Source organism: Condylostylus longicornis, unplaced genomic scaffold (genome assembly GCF_029603195.1).
Source record: "Condylostylus longicornis isolate FDR11 unplaced genomic scaffold, ASM2960319v2 ptg000083l, whole genome shotgun sequence".
Lineage (NCBI taxonomy): Eukaryota > Metazoa > Arthropoda > Insecta > Diptera > Dolichopodidae > Condylostylus > Condylostylus longicornis.
In genome coordinates this window covers 739,176-754,771 of record NW_026578051.1, presented here as the reverse complement: position 1 = coordinate 754,771, position 15,596 = coordinate 739,176, and the positions used below count along the sequence as shown (strand labels likewise).

General features: G+C 19.9%; 2 protein-coding genes across 7 annotated transcripts in view; both read right to left on the bottom strand.

Annotated features, from left to right (window-relative positions):
- Window positions 1-4,450: 4,450 nt before the first annotated feature.
- LOC129613348 (ubiquitin-conjugating enzyme E2 H-like) lies at window positions 4,451-5,038 on the bottom strand. The gene is made up of 2 exons (XM_055527360.1): window positions 4,552-5,038; window positions 4,451-4,509 (listed from the first exon to the last, which is right to left on the bottom strand). Exons 1-2 carry the CDS (start codon window positions 5,036-5,038, stop codon window positions 4,451-4,453), a joined length of 546 nt encoding a protein of 181 aa, XP_055383335.1.
- Window positions 5,039-11,033: 5,995 nt separating this feature from the next.
- Window positions 11,034-15,596, bottom strand: part of LOC129613414 (protein 4.1 homolog) — a 107,757-nt gene continuing 103,194 nt past the window's right edge. For 3 of the 6 annotated variants that reach the window (XM_055527467.1, XM_055527468.1, XM_055527469.1), the window contains 5 exons: window positions 14,057-14,296; window positions 13,585-13,680; window positions 11,789-11,923; window positions 11,552-11,662; window positions 11,034-11,468 (listed from right to left, as the gene is read on the bottom strand). In XM_055527467.1, the coding sequence (XP_055383442.1) occupies window positions 11,403-11,468; window positions 11,552-11,662; window positions 11,789-11,923; window positions 13,585-13,680; window positions 14,057-14,296 (648 nt within the window). In that variant the 3' untranslated portion in view covers window positions 11,034-11,402. The remainder of the gene's footprint in view (window positions 11,469-11,551; window positions 11,663-11,788; window positions 11,924-13,584; window positions 13,681-14,056; window positions 14,297-15,596) is intronic. The other 3 variants (XM_055527470.1, XM_055527472.1, XM_055527471.1) reach the window with 3 other exon arrangements.

Sequence of the window (15,596 nt, the reverse complement as noted above, 5' to 3'; positions counted from 1 at the left end):
CTAAGAATATATTTAAACAAAATTAATGCTACAGTACAGCCCTGGTATAAATTAATTTTGCGCACCATAACATTTTATATATGACGACTAAAGACTAATAAAATAAGACTTCCTCCTGTAAGAAATTCAACCCAAAAAAATCAGGGTAACCACATAACCGGCTACAATTTGATATGAATGAAAACTATATCAGAAACTATTCTATGTGACAACGAAACGACCTTATGTACGAAAACTGAAGCTTAATTTCATAAGGGGGCAACCAAAGCAGATCCGATTAATCCATAGCACGAATAAGAGCAAAACGAAAGAAGCGTCTCTGCGCAACTTCAATATGATCTATATTAACATTACGAAATGGAGATCAAACCTGATATACGTACTCTAATATGCAATACTTATTCCTTATACTATATGATATAAAAGCGAATACCCTATACATTAAGTTAAATTTAACGTCATGCCACCTAGTGGACAGATTTTTAAAGAAAAATTATTTTATCAGTTTCCAGATTTTGATGTAGATTTTTTGTTAAAAATTCGTGTTATAAACAAAATTATCAAATTTCTGTTTATATGATAATAATGTGAGTAGAATTTTTGATTAATTATGACGTTGTCGGCGTTTGTAAAAAAAAACAGTTTAACAATACTAGTATGTAATTTGAAAACAACAATTAATATTAATTTGATTACTTTATTTGATTACATTTAAATGTTATGCAATTTTATATGTCAAGCAGATTATTTTATGTAAAAATTTAAAAAAATTGCATATGACTAGGCATGCATCATTTCAACCTGCTTTATTTTTTATATTAACATACCAATAGGATAAAGTTACACAATAATTTTCTACAAATACTAATATGTATTTTCAATTGACAAAAAAAATATTGTTAAAATTCAGAAAATAAGTACAAATATTAATTTATCTGTCTGACTGAATGCCTATTTAATGCAATTTATCAAGTTGCACTCAACAATCAAAATTATATTTTTAAATAGTTCAACTTGATTGATTGATATTAAGTCTACATTTACATGCCCCAGATTATTTTGTTATTTCTCTTAATTTTAACTTTTAATATAATAATAAGTGTAGTTATTTAATTCTTCGCTATATAAATTGGCATGTTTCCACTTCTGGCTAAAATATTAATTTATTTGTTGAACATTATAATGTACATTAATTCATTCATTACAAATTCAAATAGGTATTTTTAAATCAAAATCAAAAATTATTTTATTATTTAATTATAGAAAACCAAAATTCCATTGAAAATATTCATTACCCACAATAAAATTCATTTTTATTGCCCATAAACAATAAATATTTTTTCACTCCTAATATTTTTTTTGTGCGAAATAGTAATCAATCTGTATATGGTCTGATCAATATTTTGAATTGAATTTAATAAATAAAGAAAAAAACAACAAGAATTATTAAGGTAAAAAATCTAAAACTATATATGTACTTTTAAAATCTTTAAAACAAAGAAAAAGAGAAAAGGAGAAATTAGATATTACACTACTTTAATAAATTATTTGAATAACTTTATGCTTCCTTGCATTTTTATACTATATATTTACTAATAAAATTATATAAAAACAAAAAAAATAAATATAAATAAATATTTTTAATAGTAACCATTAAATTAAAACCCATACTTCTATTAAATTATCCCTTAAACCCTAAAAATTCCCTAAAGATTAAAGATTAAAAGCAAAAGGTTATATTAAATTTCTCCTCTGTCAGTCCAAAAATTCCTCCACAATTTCATATATGTATGTAAGAAACAAAAACAAGAATTTTAAACATTTTTTTCTCTTTTGCCATTCTCTTATTTTTGCGTTCTTTGAATTTTTAATAAAAGTATAAAAAATGTAACATGCAAAATTGCAACATGATGTGTAATCAACATATATATATACGTAAACAAAACTACTATACACACACGCAAATATATCGACTCTGATATTCAAATGAAATTATACGAAATAAATTGCCGTGAGCATTATTCTTTTTTTTTTTTATTTTTTATTATAAATTACATTGCAGAATTACTTTCCTGAATTGAACTTTGCAATATGGACTTAAATTGAAATTAATTCAGGATATTTACAGTACAATAAGTAACAAACAAAAAAAAAAAGAAATAAAATTATTAAAGGACCCATTTACTCGCCCGTTCCTACTCAACTAGGATTATGTATTGTGTTTTTTGTTTTACCTTTTTTTTTAAAGGTTTATTGTTGTTGATTTCAAATTTTTATTTTGTTTTTCTTTTTTTCTAATATTCACCGCAAGTAATACGAGTAATATAATATTAAAATACACTTGCTATATATTTTTTGTTTTTGAAAGTTTTAAATAAAAGTGTTGACTTTATTAAGATTAAAAATGTAGTAAAATTTTATTATATGCTGTGCATTTATTTAAATTTATTGCGATTTGTAAATGAGATATAATAAAAAGGTACTTGAATAAAATTTCACCACCCCTACCTCATTTTATCAATAAATTTCAATCAACATACTCGTATACTAAATAAAAATCAGAAATTTGTAGGGTCAATATAATTATTTTATATTTACTCCTAGATATATAGATTTGTATAGATTTGGGAACTTTATTATTTCTCGGCAATCGCTATTTTTTGATCGATACACTTAATCCACTGTAAAATTTCCATTTAGAAATTTTTTAACATAAAAGCGCCATCTAGATTCAAAATATCAATAAAATACAGTTAATTTTGTATGGTACTTTGTACTCAACAACCCTATTTTACAAATTAGCCATAAAAAAAATATTTACAAAAAAAAAAAAATAGTCTACACGACACGCGAAATTTTTTTTTTATATAGTTAAATTATTTTTTTTCTTTTTTTTTTTTATTTGCACTATATTTTACTCAAGTTTTTTTTTTTTTTTCAAATTTTCTTGTCATTAAATTACTTTACTATTAAATTGGCCACCTTTTTATACTGTTGATGTGTGCAATAATATTCAACCATTCGTCAAGGCTGACCGACTTGGTAATTGCAAAAGATTGCATACACTTTGCATGTCCTCTGTGTTCAATTATTCTGCTAATTGCGCAAAAAAAAGAAAAAGGAATAAATAAAAATTTATAAAAAAAAAAATTAACATACAAAAAAATTGAAAGCAAAAAAAAATTTATAAAATAAATTAGAAAATGGAAAAATGAAAATTGTTCACGTCAATTTGCAATAATTGTTAGGTTTTTAGTTTCCGATTACAGTATGCTTTATTAATGAAATATTTAAAATATTATGACAATTTTTATGTAACAAGTGAAATTTTTTGCTAAAATTAAGAATAAGGTAATTTTATGCGAAAAATGCGTTTACACAAGTTATTTTGAAATTTGAATAAGTCAAATATTTTTTATAAATATTTCATTAACTTGCACATATTGACAATTAAAATTTTATTATACTTCATAAAATGCGAATCTATCGAATTGGTATTTCGTCAAAAAGTCGTAACTTCGACAGCAGATTAATTGATTTTATTTGTCGCAAAATTTCCAATTTTTTGCATTAAAACTACAACGCTCTACGCCTACAACATTAATAATTTGATAATTAATGCCAACATGTTATGCTTTCACTTCTCTATGGTATTGTGTTCAACTCTCATTTTATATAATAAATTGACAGCTAATTTATTTCAAGTTAAGTAACTTAAATAACGTCTTAATTTAAAATATTGGAATTTATTAGACGTATAACATTCATTTTGAAAAATAAAAAATTTAAATGAACGAGTAATATTAAATTTGATAAATTGATTAAAATTGTGCATTAAATTCTATAATAAACCAAAGTAAGTCAAAAATTATATATTTTTATTATTTTTATGCTTATATATATATATATGAATTTATTGTAGTGTATACACCTTATAAACTTATTCTTTTGGAACGTTAAAGTAATTTGGCGACACATTTTTCATTTTATTCTAATACATAATTAATTAAATCAAAGCACTTTAGAAAAAATTTATAAGTCATGCACAAATTGAAGCAATTCAATATCCATTATTAATGAATTCATATTATTTTTTTATGTATACATATATACTTACATACCTCAACTATAAATGCAAGCAAGGATAATTGAAATAGCATAAGAATTTAGTAGCGCTGATTGGAAATAATTCCATTAAATTTGCAAATAGATATTTTAAGTAGCAGTCTGAATTTTATTAATATTGCATGAAATATTTTATTCTATAGATTTAAATTCATTGCACCATTTTTTCTTACCCAAAAAACAAGCAAAGTAGAAAATCAATTTGATTTGCGTTTACAAATGAAATTTCAAACTGAAAATATGACAACACTTTGAAAATTTTTCATTTACATTAAAATTTTATTTTTTAGGATTTATGAAATTAATTTTTCAAATTATATAATCCTTATTCTTCATCTATTGTACTCAGATCAGAAATGCTCAATTCACTATTGTTATCATCATCTTCTATTTCAAAATTTTCATTCTCTTTCAATAATAATTCTGTTTCCAAATTTTCTAATAAATCATTATTCTGCTTAATTTTGACACTAGCAAATTTTTTTACATATTCAATAACTTCTTTACGAAAATCATCAATATTTTGAAGACACATTACTGCTGCTCTTTTATTTAATGGATCAATTGGATTCGGATATGTTAAAAGTTGTGGTAAAAATATTTCAAAAATATTAAATAAATCATATAATGGTGTCCAAGATTGATTAATAACATCTAAACAAACAGTACCAGATGTTTCATCAATATTTGGATGAAAAATTTTATTAATAAAACCAATACTCGGTGATTTAAATGGATAATTTTCTGGTAAAAAAACTCTTATTCTCCATAAACCACCTTCATATAAACTTCCTTTTGGTCCATAAAATTTTACCATAAATTCATTTATATCATTTATAAATGTTACATCATATCCATTTTCAATTAATTTCATAATATCTTTATCCATACGTTTTTGATTCGATAGAGACATTTTTCATTTATTAAAATTTTTAATAAAATTTTTAATTCCTAAAAGATTTTTTAATTAAAATAAAAAAATTTAAAACTGACAATCTTATCAAGGATATTTTTGAGTAAAAAAAAAAATTAATGAAAATGTATTAAGAATTTTCACAGAATTTAAACATTGAATTTCCAATATTTCCGATAGAATATATTCAAGCCCCATTGAATAGTAATCAATACCCACTAATTTTTGCTTTTCACTTTTAAATATTGAAATTTTTTAACTTTAAAAATTATTTGATTTTGAAAATTACAAAAATGGTATGCAACTAAAATTTTAGAGCTTTCATTTTCAAATCATATTTAATTTCGGGTCTATCTTAATCTAAATTAATAAAATATAAAAAATTTAAATTGACTTTAAGCCCAAATAAATATCTTGAAATATTTAAAGTTGTCAACATTTATTTCATATGTGTACGAACAGCCGCACTCAAAACTGGTCGTTATTCAAAAAGAGTTAGGGAATTTTCTACAGTTTCAATATGCGATTAAAATTCTAGCTTGAATCGTGTTCTTGCACAATTACAGATCTTAAAGAACTAAAAATTTTACTTTCGCAGACTTGTAATATCCTAAAATTAATTATTTGTTGTTATTTAACCATTTAAATGTTACAAAATTATATACAATTTGTGTAAATGTAACCAATAGCAACAAGATTTTTTAAAACTTTAAATATTTTAACAATATTTAAAACGAAATTTTAGAACTTTAAGCATACTGCGATTTTAGAAACTCTTTCTTGTGTAGACTTCTTGTAAACCAGAAATTTATCGAACCGGCTACAATTCCAGATTTTGTTTTTTTGTTTTTAGTTATAAAAATCCTCAATTAAAAATCGCTTTGTTTTCAGTAGAAAATCTATATACTTCATGGGCTCGATTAACAGCAAAAACTATAAACATTTCTTTTAGAGCGCTTCCATATTAATCCTTAACTGTGTCCTTAACAATGCAGCTAAAAAAAGTTATAAAACCTTATAAAAAAGAAAAACACTAATATTTTTAGTATATAGACAGCTTTTTAATCGTAATTCATCGTAAATTTTTTTTTTTTAATTATAATTTTCTCTTAAATTCTATGAAAATCAAAAAAAAAAAATAATAATAATTTTTAAATTTTCTTACATTTTTATTTGAATTCCAAAAATTTTTGTATTTATGTGATGATTTTTTAGTGAATTTGTTTTTTTTTTTTTTTCTTGTAAATTTTCATATTGTGTTTTTAAAACTATTTGTTTTTTTTTTTTATATTGAAATTTAAACAAAAAAAAAAAACTTTTAACATGCGTAAAAAAACACTGAAAAACTCTTTAAAAAAAAAAATATTTTTTTGTATTTTTTTTTTTATTTATAAATTTTTTATTTTCTCTGTACTTAATTAATAAATTTTTTTTTTTTTCTGTTTTTATATTATTTTCTTTTTTTAAATGCAATTTTCTTTATTAATTTATTAAGACTTAATTCTTGCTTTATTTTTTATTTTTTCTATACAAATTGTGAAGCAAAAAAAAAAAAATAATATTTAAACTTTGAAACAAAACTTATGAGGAAAAAAAAAAGTAACTATAAAGATTTTAAGAAATTTATAAAACAAAAAATCTATTTATTTATTTATTTTATTATAAAAAAAAAAATTACATTACACATAATAATTGTAAATTTTAAAATTATGTGCACTTAAAGGGCATTTATACATTTTATTACAAATTATAAAATCTCAAGAATACAGACCAAGGAGTATCTTAAAATAAAATTAAAAAATATCTGAAACTATTTTGAATATTAAATGAAAAATCCTAAATTCTTATTTTATTATAAAAATTTCAAATATTAATCAGAATTATTATATTATTAAAATAAAAAAAAATAAAACAAAATGGATACAGCATTCACAATATTATGTCAAATTTGCATTAACAAATGCAATAAAAAATTAAAATTTAATTACATCAATTAAATAAATTAAATAAATATTTAAAAATTTAATTCAATGTTAAATACAAAAATATTGTAATTTTATAAAATTTAAAAATTCATTTAATTAAAATTAGATTAAAAAATTCATAATATTCGAATTCATTTATTAAAATATTCAATTAATTTAAAAAAACAAAATTATTTTAATATTTGCTTTATATAAATGCGCCCTTTTATTACACATAATATTCAAATTTATATAAAATCAATATTCAATAATATTAATTTTTATTATTTAAAATGAAAAAAATAAAAAAATCAATATTATAATATAGAAAATTTTTTAATTTTTGCATTCTTATTTTAATATTAATATACTTAAAAGCTATTAACATATCTACTTTCTCTTAAAATACAAATAATAATAATATTAAAAAATTAAAAAAAAAAAAAATAAATTTTCTGAAATCCAACAACTTTGTAATTATATTTTTTTTTTTTGTTTCTTTTTTATTTTGTATTTTGTAAAGTTTTCTTAAATTTTTTTTTAACAGAAATATAAAATTAATATTCTCTTCTGTGTGTTTTTTTTCTTTTCTTCTATTTTTAAAAACATTAAAATTATTAAATAAGTGAAAATTAAAAATAAAGAAAATTGAAATCTTTTATAAAAAAAAAATAATAATAATAAAAAAAAGAACATATTTTAAATAAAAAGAAATTACAAATGAAAAATCAACAAAGAAATAAAAATAAAATAAAATAAAAATGGAATGTTAGACATAATTAGAGAGAAGCAATTAAATAAAAAACAATATTTTTTAATATTATCTTTTAAAAAATTAAAAATAAACAAATAAAGCTGAATTACATTAAAAAAAAAAAAAAACGCATATACATTTAATATATTTATGTTATTAAAATAAATAAATTTTAATTTTATTTAAATATTTAAAAAGAAAATCATTTAAACAAAATTAATAAAAATATAATATGTATTTTTATATTATTAATATGAGAATATATTAAACAATTAAAAAGAAAATTATTTATTTTTTCTTTTGTTTATTTTTTTATATAAACTGGGAACGATTGATTAAATTCATTAGCATTAAATTTATTATTTATAACGCAAAATTTTAATTTAATAAAATATAAAAATTGTTTTTCCTTTTTGTTTTTTTTTTTTTTTGGTTTATAAATTTATTATGAAAATTTTTTACTTATTTCTTTATTTGCAGTATAATATTTTCCAATAATTATTAATTAATTGTCATAAGAAATTTATTTTTAATTGGATATTAAAAGTAGAATATTTAAAAAAAAACAAAAAAAATAATAATAAAATTAAAAAAGTTTTGAAATTTTATTATAAAACATTTCTTCATTGCATTCGAATACAATTATTATAACAATGGTAGATGATTTTAATTATGATCTTCAAAAAAAAAAATATATATATATAAAATAAAATAGTTTTATAATAACAAAAATTTTATTTTAAATTTTTTCAAATCTATTTTATTTTATATAAGAAATTTTGTATGAAATACAAAAATTTCAATAATGAATAAATATTAAATTGTAAATTGTATTTTTTTTTTATTTTGTTCTTTTTCTATTTAAAAAATTTTATTCATAAGGATTTCAATAAGAGTGTATTTTAAAATAGAAAGCTATTTTTAATAAATAGATTTTATTTTTTAAATTGTATTAATTTTTTTATAATTTTTATCAATTTATTTTTAAATATAATTTGAAAAAATTTATTATTGAAATTTGTTTTTTTTCTTGTTTAGTTTTTGAGATTTTGTTAAACTGGGAAGCCTACAATTTCATTATATTTTTATATTATTAATTGATATTTGATGTAATTATATAAAATGATTTAATGATTTATTTATTGATCTATTAATTCAATCATATAGTTTAAATTCAATTCAGGGTTAAAAATGAATTTAATTGTTAAACATAAATTTATTAATTTTAAATAATTAATTCATTAATTTGAATTTTACTATACGGTATCATTGTATTTAAGAACTAAAAATAAGTTATGTATGTAAATTTTAAAAACAATTAAATATCCATATTGCAGTGTTAGTATTAGCATTCAAGAAAGCATTTAGCATTCCAAAGATATTGCTAAGCGGTATATGCTTTATATTACTGCAATTTGAATATCAGAATTCTATAATGAATTAAATAATAATTTGGAATTGAAATAGTATTTATTCTTAATAATATTCACAAAATGAATTTTGTATATTTTAGCTAATTTAATATTTGTTTTAATTTTCTTAATTTTCTTATATTTATAAAAAATTTAATTTATCTTCTCATTTTTTTTTTTTTCTTCATCAGTATATATAGAAAATTTGTATTTGTTTTTTTTTTTATTAAATATTAAATTAGTACTTATTTATTTTTTTTTTGTTGTAATTTCATTTATTTTAAGGCAAATATTAATATTTTAATAAATCGTATTTAAAAAAGATTTTAAGAAAAAATTTTTTAGTCCTGAATTTTGTGTTTGTTTTTTTTTTTTTGTTGTTTCCATTTCTTCTTATATTTGTTTATATAAATATAAGAAGAATAGAATTAGTTTTAATATTTAGGAATAAATTTATTATTATTGTAAGCTTATTTATAGTTTTAAATATTGCAAAAAGAATTTGTTTGTTTTCTTTTTTCTTTCATTTCATTTTAGTTTATTAAATTACTAATTTTAATCAGTAGGTTGTTCTTTAAATAGTTTTCTTTGAAATCTATATAATTTTCGTTAAAAATGTACGTATTTAAAATTTTGTAAAAAATTTTTTAAAAATTGTGAATTTTTAAATATTTTTTTTTTATTTTGTTTTTTAAAAAGTTAGTAGATCAAAATTTTTTAATTATTTCAAGGAATTGGTATTTATTTTTTAAAAATTTTTTGTGTATAATTATTTCCGAAAAAAACTTACTGAAATCTTACAATAATTATAAATCTAATTAAAGATTTTAACACAGATTTTTCTTTTTTAAATTATTAATAGTGTTGACTATATTCAAAAAATTTTATGTAGTAAAAAATCCAAATTCAAATATCCATTTAATTCTTCTTGTAATCTCGGCTTCCTTTTCATTTATATTTTTATTAGGAATAACAATACAAAATGTTGAATAAATTTTTTAACGAGTTGATTTTCAATATTTCCCATCATTACAATCATCTTCTTGGTTTTTCAGTATGTTCATCAGTTCCATCATTAGTGTGTTTCTAAACTGTACTCAAATTTATTTTGCTTAAATATTTCGAATGTTAAATATAGAATTTCATTTAAAATGTTTTAACAATATAGTAGTATTAATGTAGGTCGCAAATATATATATATTTTTTTTTTCATTTTATTTAGTTGTTTTCTGCAGCTTATTTTTATTAAAAAAAAAAAAAAAAAATACATTTAACACTTACAAATATTATTTTCTTTTTTTTTTTTTTTATTTGTTTAATACATTTTATAATGTACTTATGAATGTATTAATTATGTAAACATTAATTTTTTCTTCATTTGTTTTAAATAGAATATTTTTTTTTTCATTAATATATTTTCAATGTTTTCAATTTTAAATTCATTATTTCAATATTTTTTAAATATTATATAAGTAAAATTAATTTGCATTTTTTCTTTTTTTTTTCTTTAGTTTTGTAATTTTTAATATTTTCTGTTACATGAACAAATTTTTGGGGCACATTTTTTTGTTTTCTTGTAAAATTAAATAAAATTTTTCTTAATATTTAAACGTTTTACATTTTGTATATGAATGTAATTTTAAATTGAATTTTATTATTTAATTTAATTTTTAATTTTATTTGCATTATACGGTAATTAAAAAAGTATATATATATATTTTTTATTAATTTTTATAGATTTTTTTTCAAGCTTTTTTTTTTTTAATATAATATTTAATTATTTATCATTTTTAAAGTTTTCTCATTACATTTGTTTATATTTTATGTATATATATATATATATTTAAATTAAATAACATTTACATTTAATTTTAATTCTTTTTTTTTTGTGTTATAATTATTTTCAGCTTATATTATGTAATTTTATTTATAATATTTTTGTTTTTTTTTTTTTTACATAAGTAGATAATATTTACTGATTATTTTAATATTTAATATACGCAATACAATAAAATATAAAACTTTCAAAGTTAGTATACAAAATTTCGAAAAAAAAAAATTCGAAAACTTAATGAAAAAATAAAGAAAAATTTGTAGGAATAGAAAAGTAAACAAAAAAACAATTCGTCAATTAAATAAAATATATAAAAAGATAGTAAAAAAAATAAAAAATAAACAAAATACAACTTAGAAAAATAATAATAAAACGTTCTGCATTTCAATTAAAAATTAATTTATTGTGTTTGTTGTTGGATTTCAATTTTTTCGACGGTCATATCTGGATTCATAGCTGTGGCCTCCTAAAAAACCCAAAAAAAAAAAAAAATGATTTAATAAAATACATTTAAAAATTAATAGAAAATTTAAATTGTTATTTTATTACCTGAATTGCTTCAGCTAAAGCTTTGTCATGATCAATTGGATCACCATCTGATTGAATGGTAATTTTCTGTTCGACACGGGTTTCAACAATTCCGTCCCTTTCGGTTTTATACTAAAAATAAAAAATTAATTTTTTGATTTAAATTGTTATATTAAAATAATTAAAATATGTTAAATATGAAATTTAGTTTTGAGCTCAATTAATAATGTTTTAAAATGTGATTAAAAAAATATTTACTGTAATCGTTTCAACAGTTCTTGTTTTACTGCTAACTGTTTGAGATGAAACAATTTCACCAGTTGCACTATATTTTGGTGTTTCTTCACCTAAAATAACTCGTCGTTGTTCAACATGAGGCACTGCTGTGTCTGTCTGTAAACGATACCGGAACATTTTTTTTTTTGGTTTATTTTTGTTTTATATAAAAAAATTTAATAATAATCTTATTTAAATATTTTTTTTTTTCTATATTTCTTATTTGAAATTAAATGTGTATACATAAATGATATTATGTATTTAAAGAAAAAAAATTCTTCTTAAATAATACAAAAAATTATAGGGCTTTATTTGCTTGTTTCTTTGAAAATTTTTCAAATAGCAAACAATAAAATTATTTTTCCGTATATTATTAGCCTTATAAACTCAACTTAAAATAGCGACACATTTAAAATTAAAACTAAATCTCTTTTTGTTTGTTCAATTAATTTTTTAGAATTTTGGAACAAAAATAATATGTTAAACTACAAAAAAAAAAGTATAAACACAGATGTAACAAGGGAATTCTAGTATTATACAAAATTCATAATCAAATTTCATCAATCAAAATTTATCAATTCTTTAAATAAATTTTTCCATTTAATTATGATAATTTAAATTATGATAATTTCATAGCTCAAATTAATTTCTGAATTAATTTCTATTTAATTGAAAATTTTACTTTTGAAAACAGACCTTCTTAAATTAACATTCTATAAAACTTACAAAATAACTGCTTAAATCCAAAAAGCACTGTAAACGTAATTTATTTACCTTCGGTAGAAGAAGTAGATCCTAAAGGGAATGTTAGTAAAGCATAAATATGTACAAACTTCTTAATAATTATCAGATTTTCAAATAAATATCAGAGATTTTAAACGTGCTTCTTTATTTTATTAATAATATTTAATGAAATTAAATTAATTTTGACGAAAAATTAGAAATTACATGCTATTAACAAATATATTTTCTATTTCGGATCTCTTCGGAATTTAAAATGTCATGGATTTTGTCCGAGACTAAACAATGTATTTGACATTCCCATATATTAATGATAGTTTTGACATTTCGGAAATTTTAATTTAATTAGATTTATTAATTTATTTTTCTTGCTCAATTTTAGTAAGAACAATTCCAATAAAATTGAAATTAAAATTATCGAAAAATATTTTTGACAAGCAATTCAGTGCTAACAACATAACGAATATAACATCAAAATTATTTTATTGACGCCTTTAGAATGTGATGTAATTTAGACGCATTTCTGAATCCACTCTTTCTATAATAATAAAGTAACTTTCGTTGAAATGAAAAATTTGTTAAAATTTGCATAAATTTTGATTGATGATAATGATATAATGAATTTGAACAAAAAAAAATTAATTAAATAACATTCCATTTAAACGAACATAACAGGCTTTTCATTCCATTAATAATTTCACTAAAAAATAAACATTGACATATTAAAATTCATGTTATATAAATGTCATTTCAAAAAACATTCTTAAACGTCAGATTATTTTTCTAACATAAACAAACTATTTAAATAAAAATACTTATTAAATTCAATAAAAAAAAAAAATATGCCAAACTTTGTACTTTTGTTAAAATTTATTAAAAATTTTGCTTTTTCGACTAAATTTGCTATTCTTAGTGCATTTCTTGAATGAGTTCTTGATTGTTTGAATGAAATTTTTTTGAAAAGTGTTTTTTGTTCATTTCCGTTTTTTGTTATGTTTTCTGTTTACTTTTGAATACTCTTGAGTTCATTTACAAACCTGTTGATAAGTAATAATTGTTCCATCATATGGTCCATCAATTGGTGTACCTGAATCACCTGAACTAGTTGAAGATATGCTATCTCGCCTTTGGTACTAAAAAAACCAAAAAATTTTTCGAGCACAAAAAAAAAATAAATAAAAATAAAATTAAATGATAAGATAGAAACGAAAACTGAGAAAACCAAAATTTGATGATGATTTTTTTTTATTTTAGTTATTTTGAAAATTAGAATAGAAATTCGAAAAAAAAAAACATATAACATGCGAAAATGCAAACTTGCTTAAAACAGAAAGAAAACCATAAAGAAAAATGTTTCATGCGAATTAAAAATTAAAATTAAAATTTTAAAAACCAAAGGAAATTATGAAATGTTTTTTTTTTTTAATTAATCATCATCAATTTGTTTATCAAATGAATTTGTGAAGATTTTTCAAAAATGAAAAAAAAAAAAGAAAACAATTAACCTACCTGATCGCCGCCACTTGTTACAGTTGCTGTCGTTTTAACTTCTTGTGTAACAACACGTTGTTCCTGTTTTCTTGGATCTAATGGATCACGTGTACGTGTTGTTGCAACAGTTTTTTCTTCTAATTGTTCTGTTTTTGCTTTTTTACCTAAATCTTCATGTGTTGTTGCTGTTCTTGTTGTTACCGCTGTTGCTGTTATAAAAGCACCACTAGCTTTAGTATCATCACGAGCTGGATCGGCCTATGGTTTATTTTTTATCGAATTTTGATTTTGGTTTTATTGTATTATTTGTATGAATTTTTTTTTTTTTTGTTTGTTTTAAATGTATAATGTTTTTAAAAGTATTTTTTATAGAGGTTTTTTTTTAATGTTGATGAATTTTAGTATTTTAAAATGATTCAAAGTGAAGTGTTTCGAAAAATATAGCTTTAAAAAAATTTAAGTTCCTTAAATGAATCCAATTTATTTCATTTTATTTATTTATTGCTTATATAGAATTCATAAAAGGATACTTAAGTCATGCGCTAAAATTTAATCAAACTTGAAAATAATTTTTGTTGCATTATAATTAAATAATTTAAGGAGTGATTTTTCTATAATACTCAAAATTTAATATCTAATAACTTGTATTAATATTGTTTAAAACGCTTTTGTCATATTTCGAAAGTTTTACGAATTTGACAAATTACTGGATTTGAATAATCACACGAATTATTTTCGCAATCGTAAGGCTACTTTCGCATCGAAATTATTTTTAAGTATTGTCTAACATTAGCATAATTCAGCGATAATCGGACTTATAAATTGTCAACAAATTAACATGGATATTGAACCGCTATACAAATTCAGCAACCAAAATTCGTAAGCTGAATTGAGTAGTAGCAAAATATTACTGCAACCCCGATGCAGAGTAATTATACTTGATGCAAAATTTTATTTGCTTTAAAAAAACTTAAAATATTTTTACTTATTTTCTGGAATATAATAATTATTAATGATCTACAGATCTATTAGCACACGAAATAATTTACAGCTTCTATATTTTTTTTATAATAATACATAATTCAAAAAACGTTAACGAAACAAAATTTCTACTTTTTCATCTAATGAAAATATTTGTGAAAACATATAATGTAAGTAACTGCAAATATTTTTTTACAATATTTACAAAAAATTTATTTCTTCAGAAATAAATAATTATTTTTGTTTTTTACTTATTCAATATTGAGGAAAAATTTCTTTAACTCAACATTACAGTTCTTAAATTAAATTCAGCAATTTATTGTCTGAGCTGAATTGCATTATTATCTGAGCTGAGCATTATGGAACTTAAGGTATACACTGAGTTTCATCTAATTTATTTAAAAATATACAATTTAATTCTCAAAATTTATATGAAATTTATAAAACAAAAATTATTTTTGTGCATTGACTATTTTTTTGTTTTTGTGTGTGAGTTGTTGAATAAAAATTAATGATATTTTATAAAGTGTTAAATTAAATTAAAAAATTTTGGCTTTGCAAGCAATAAAATTTAAAG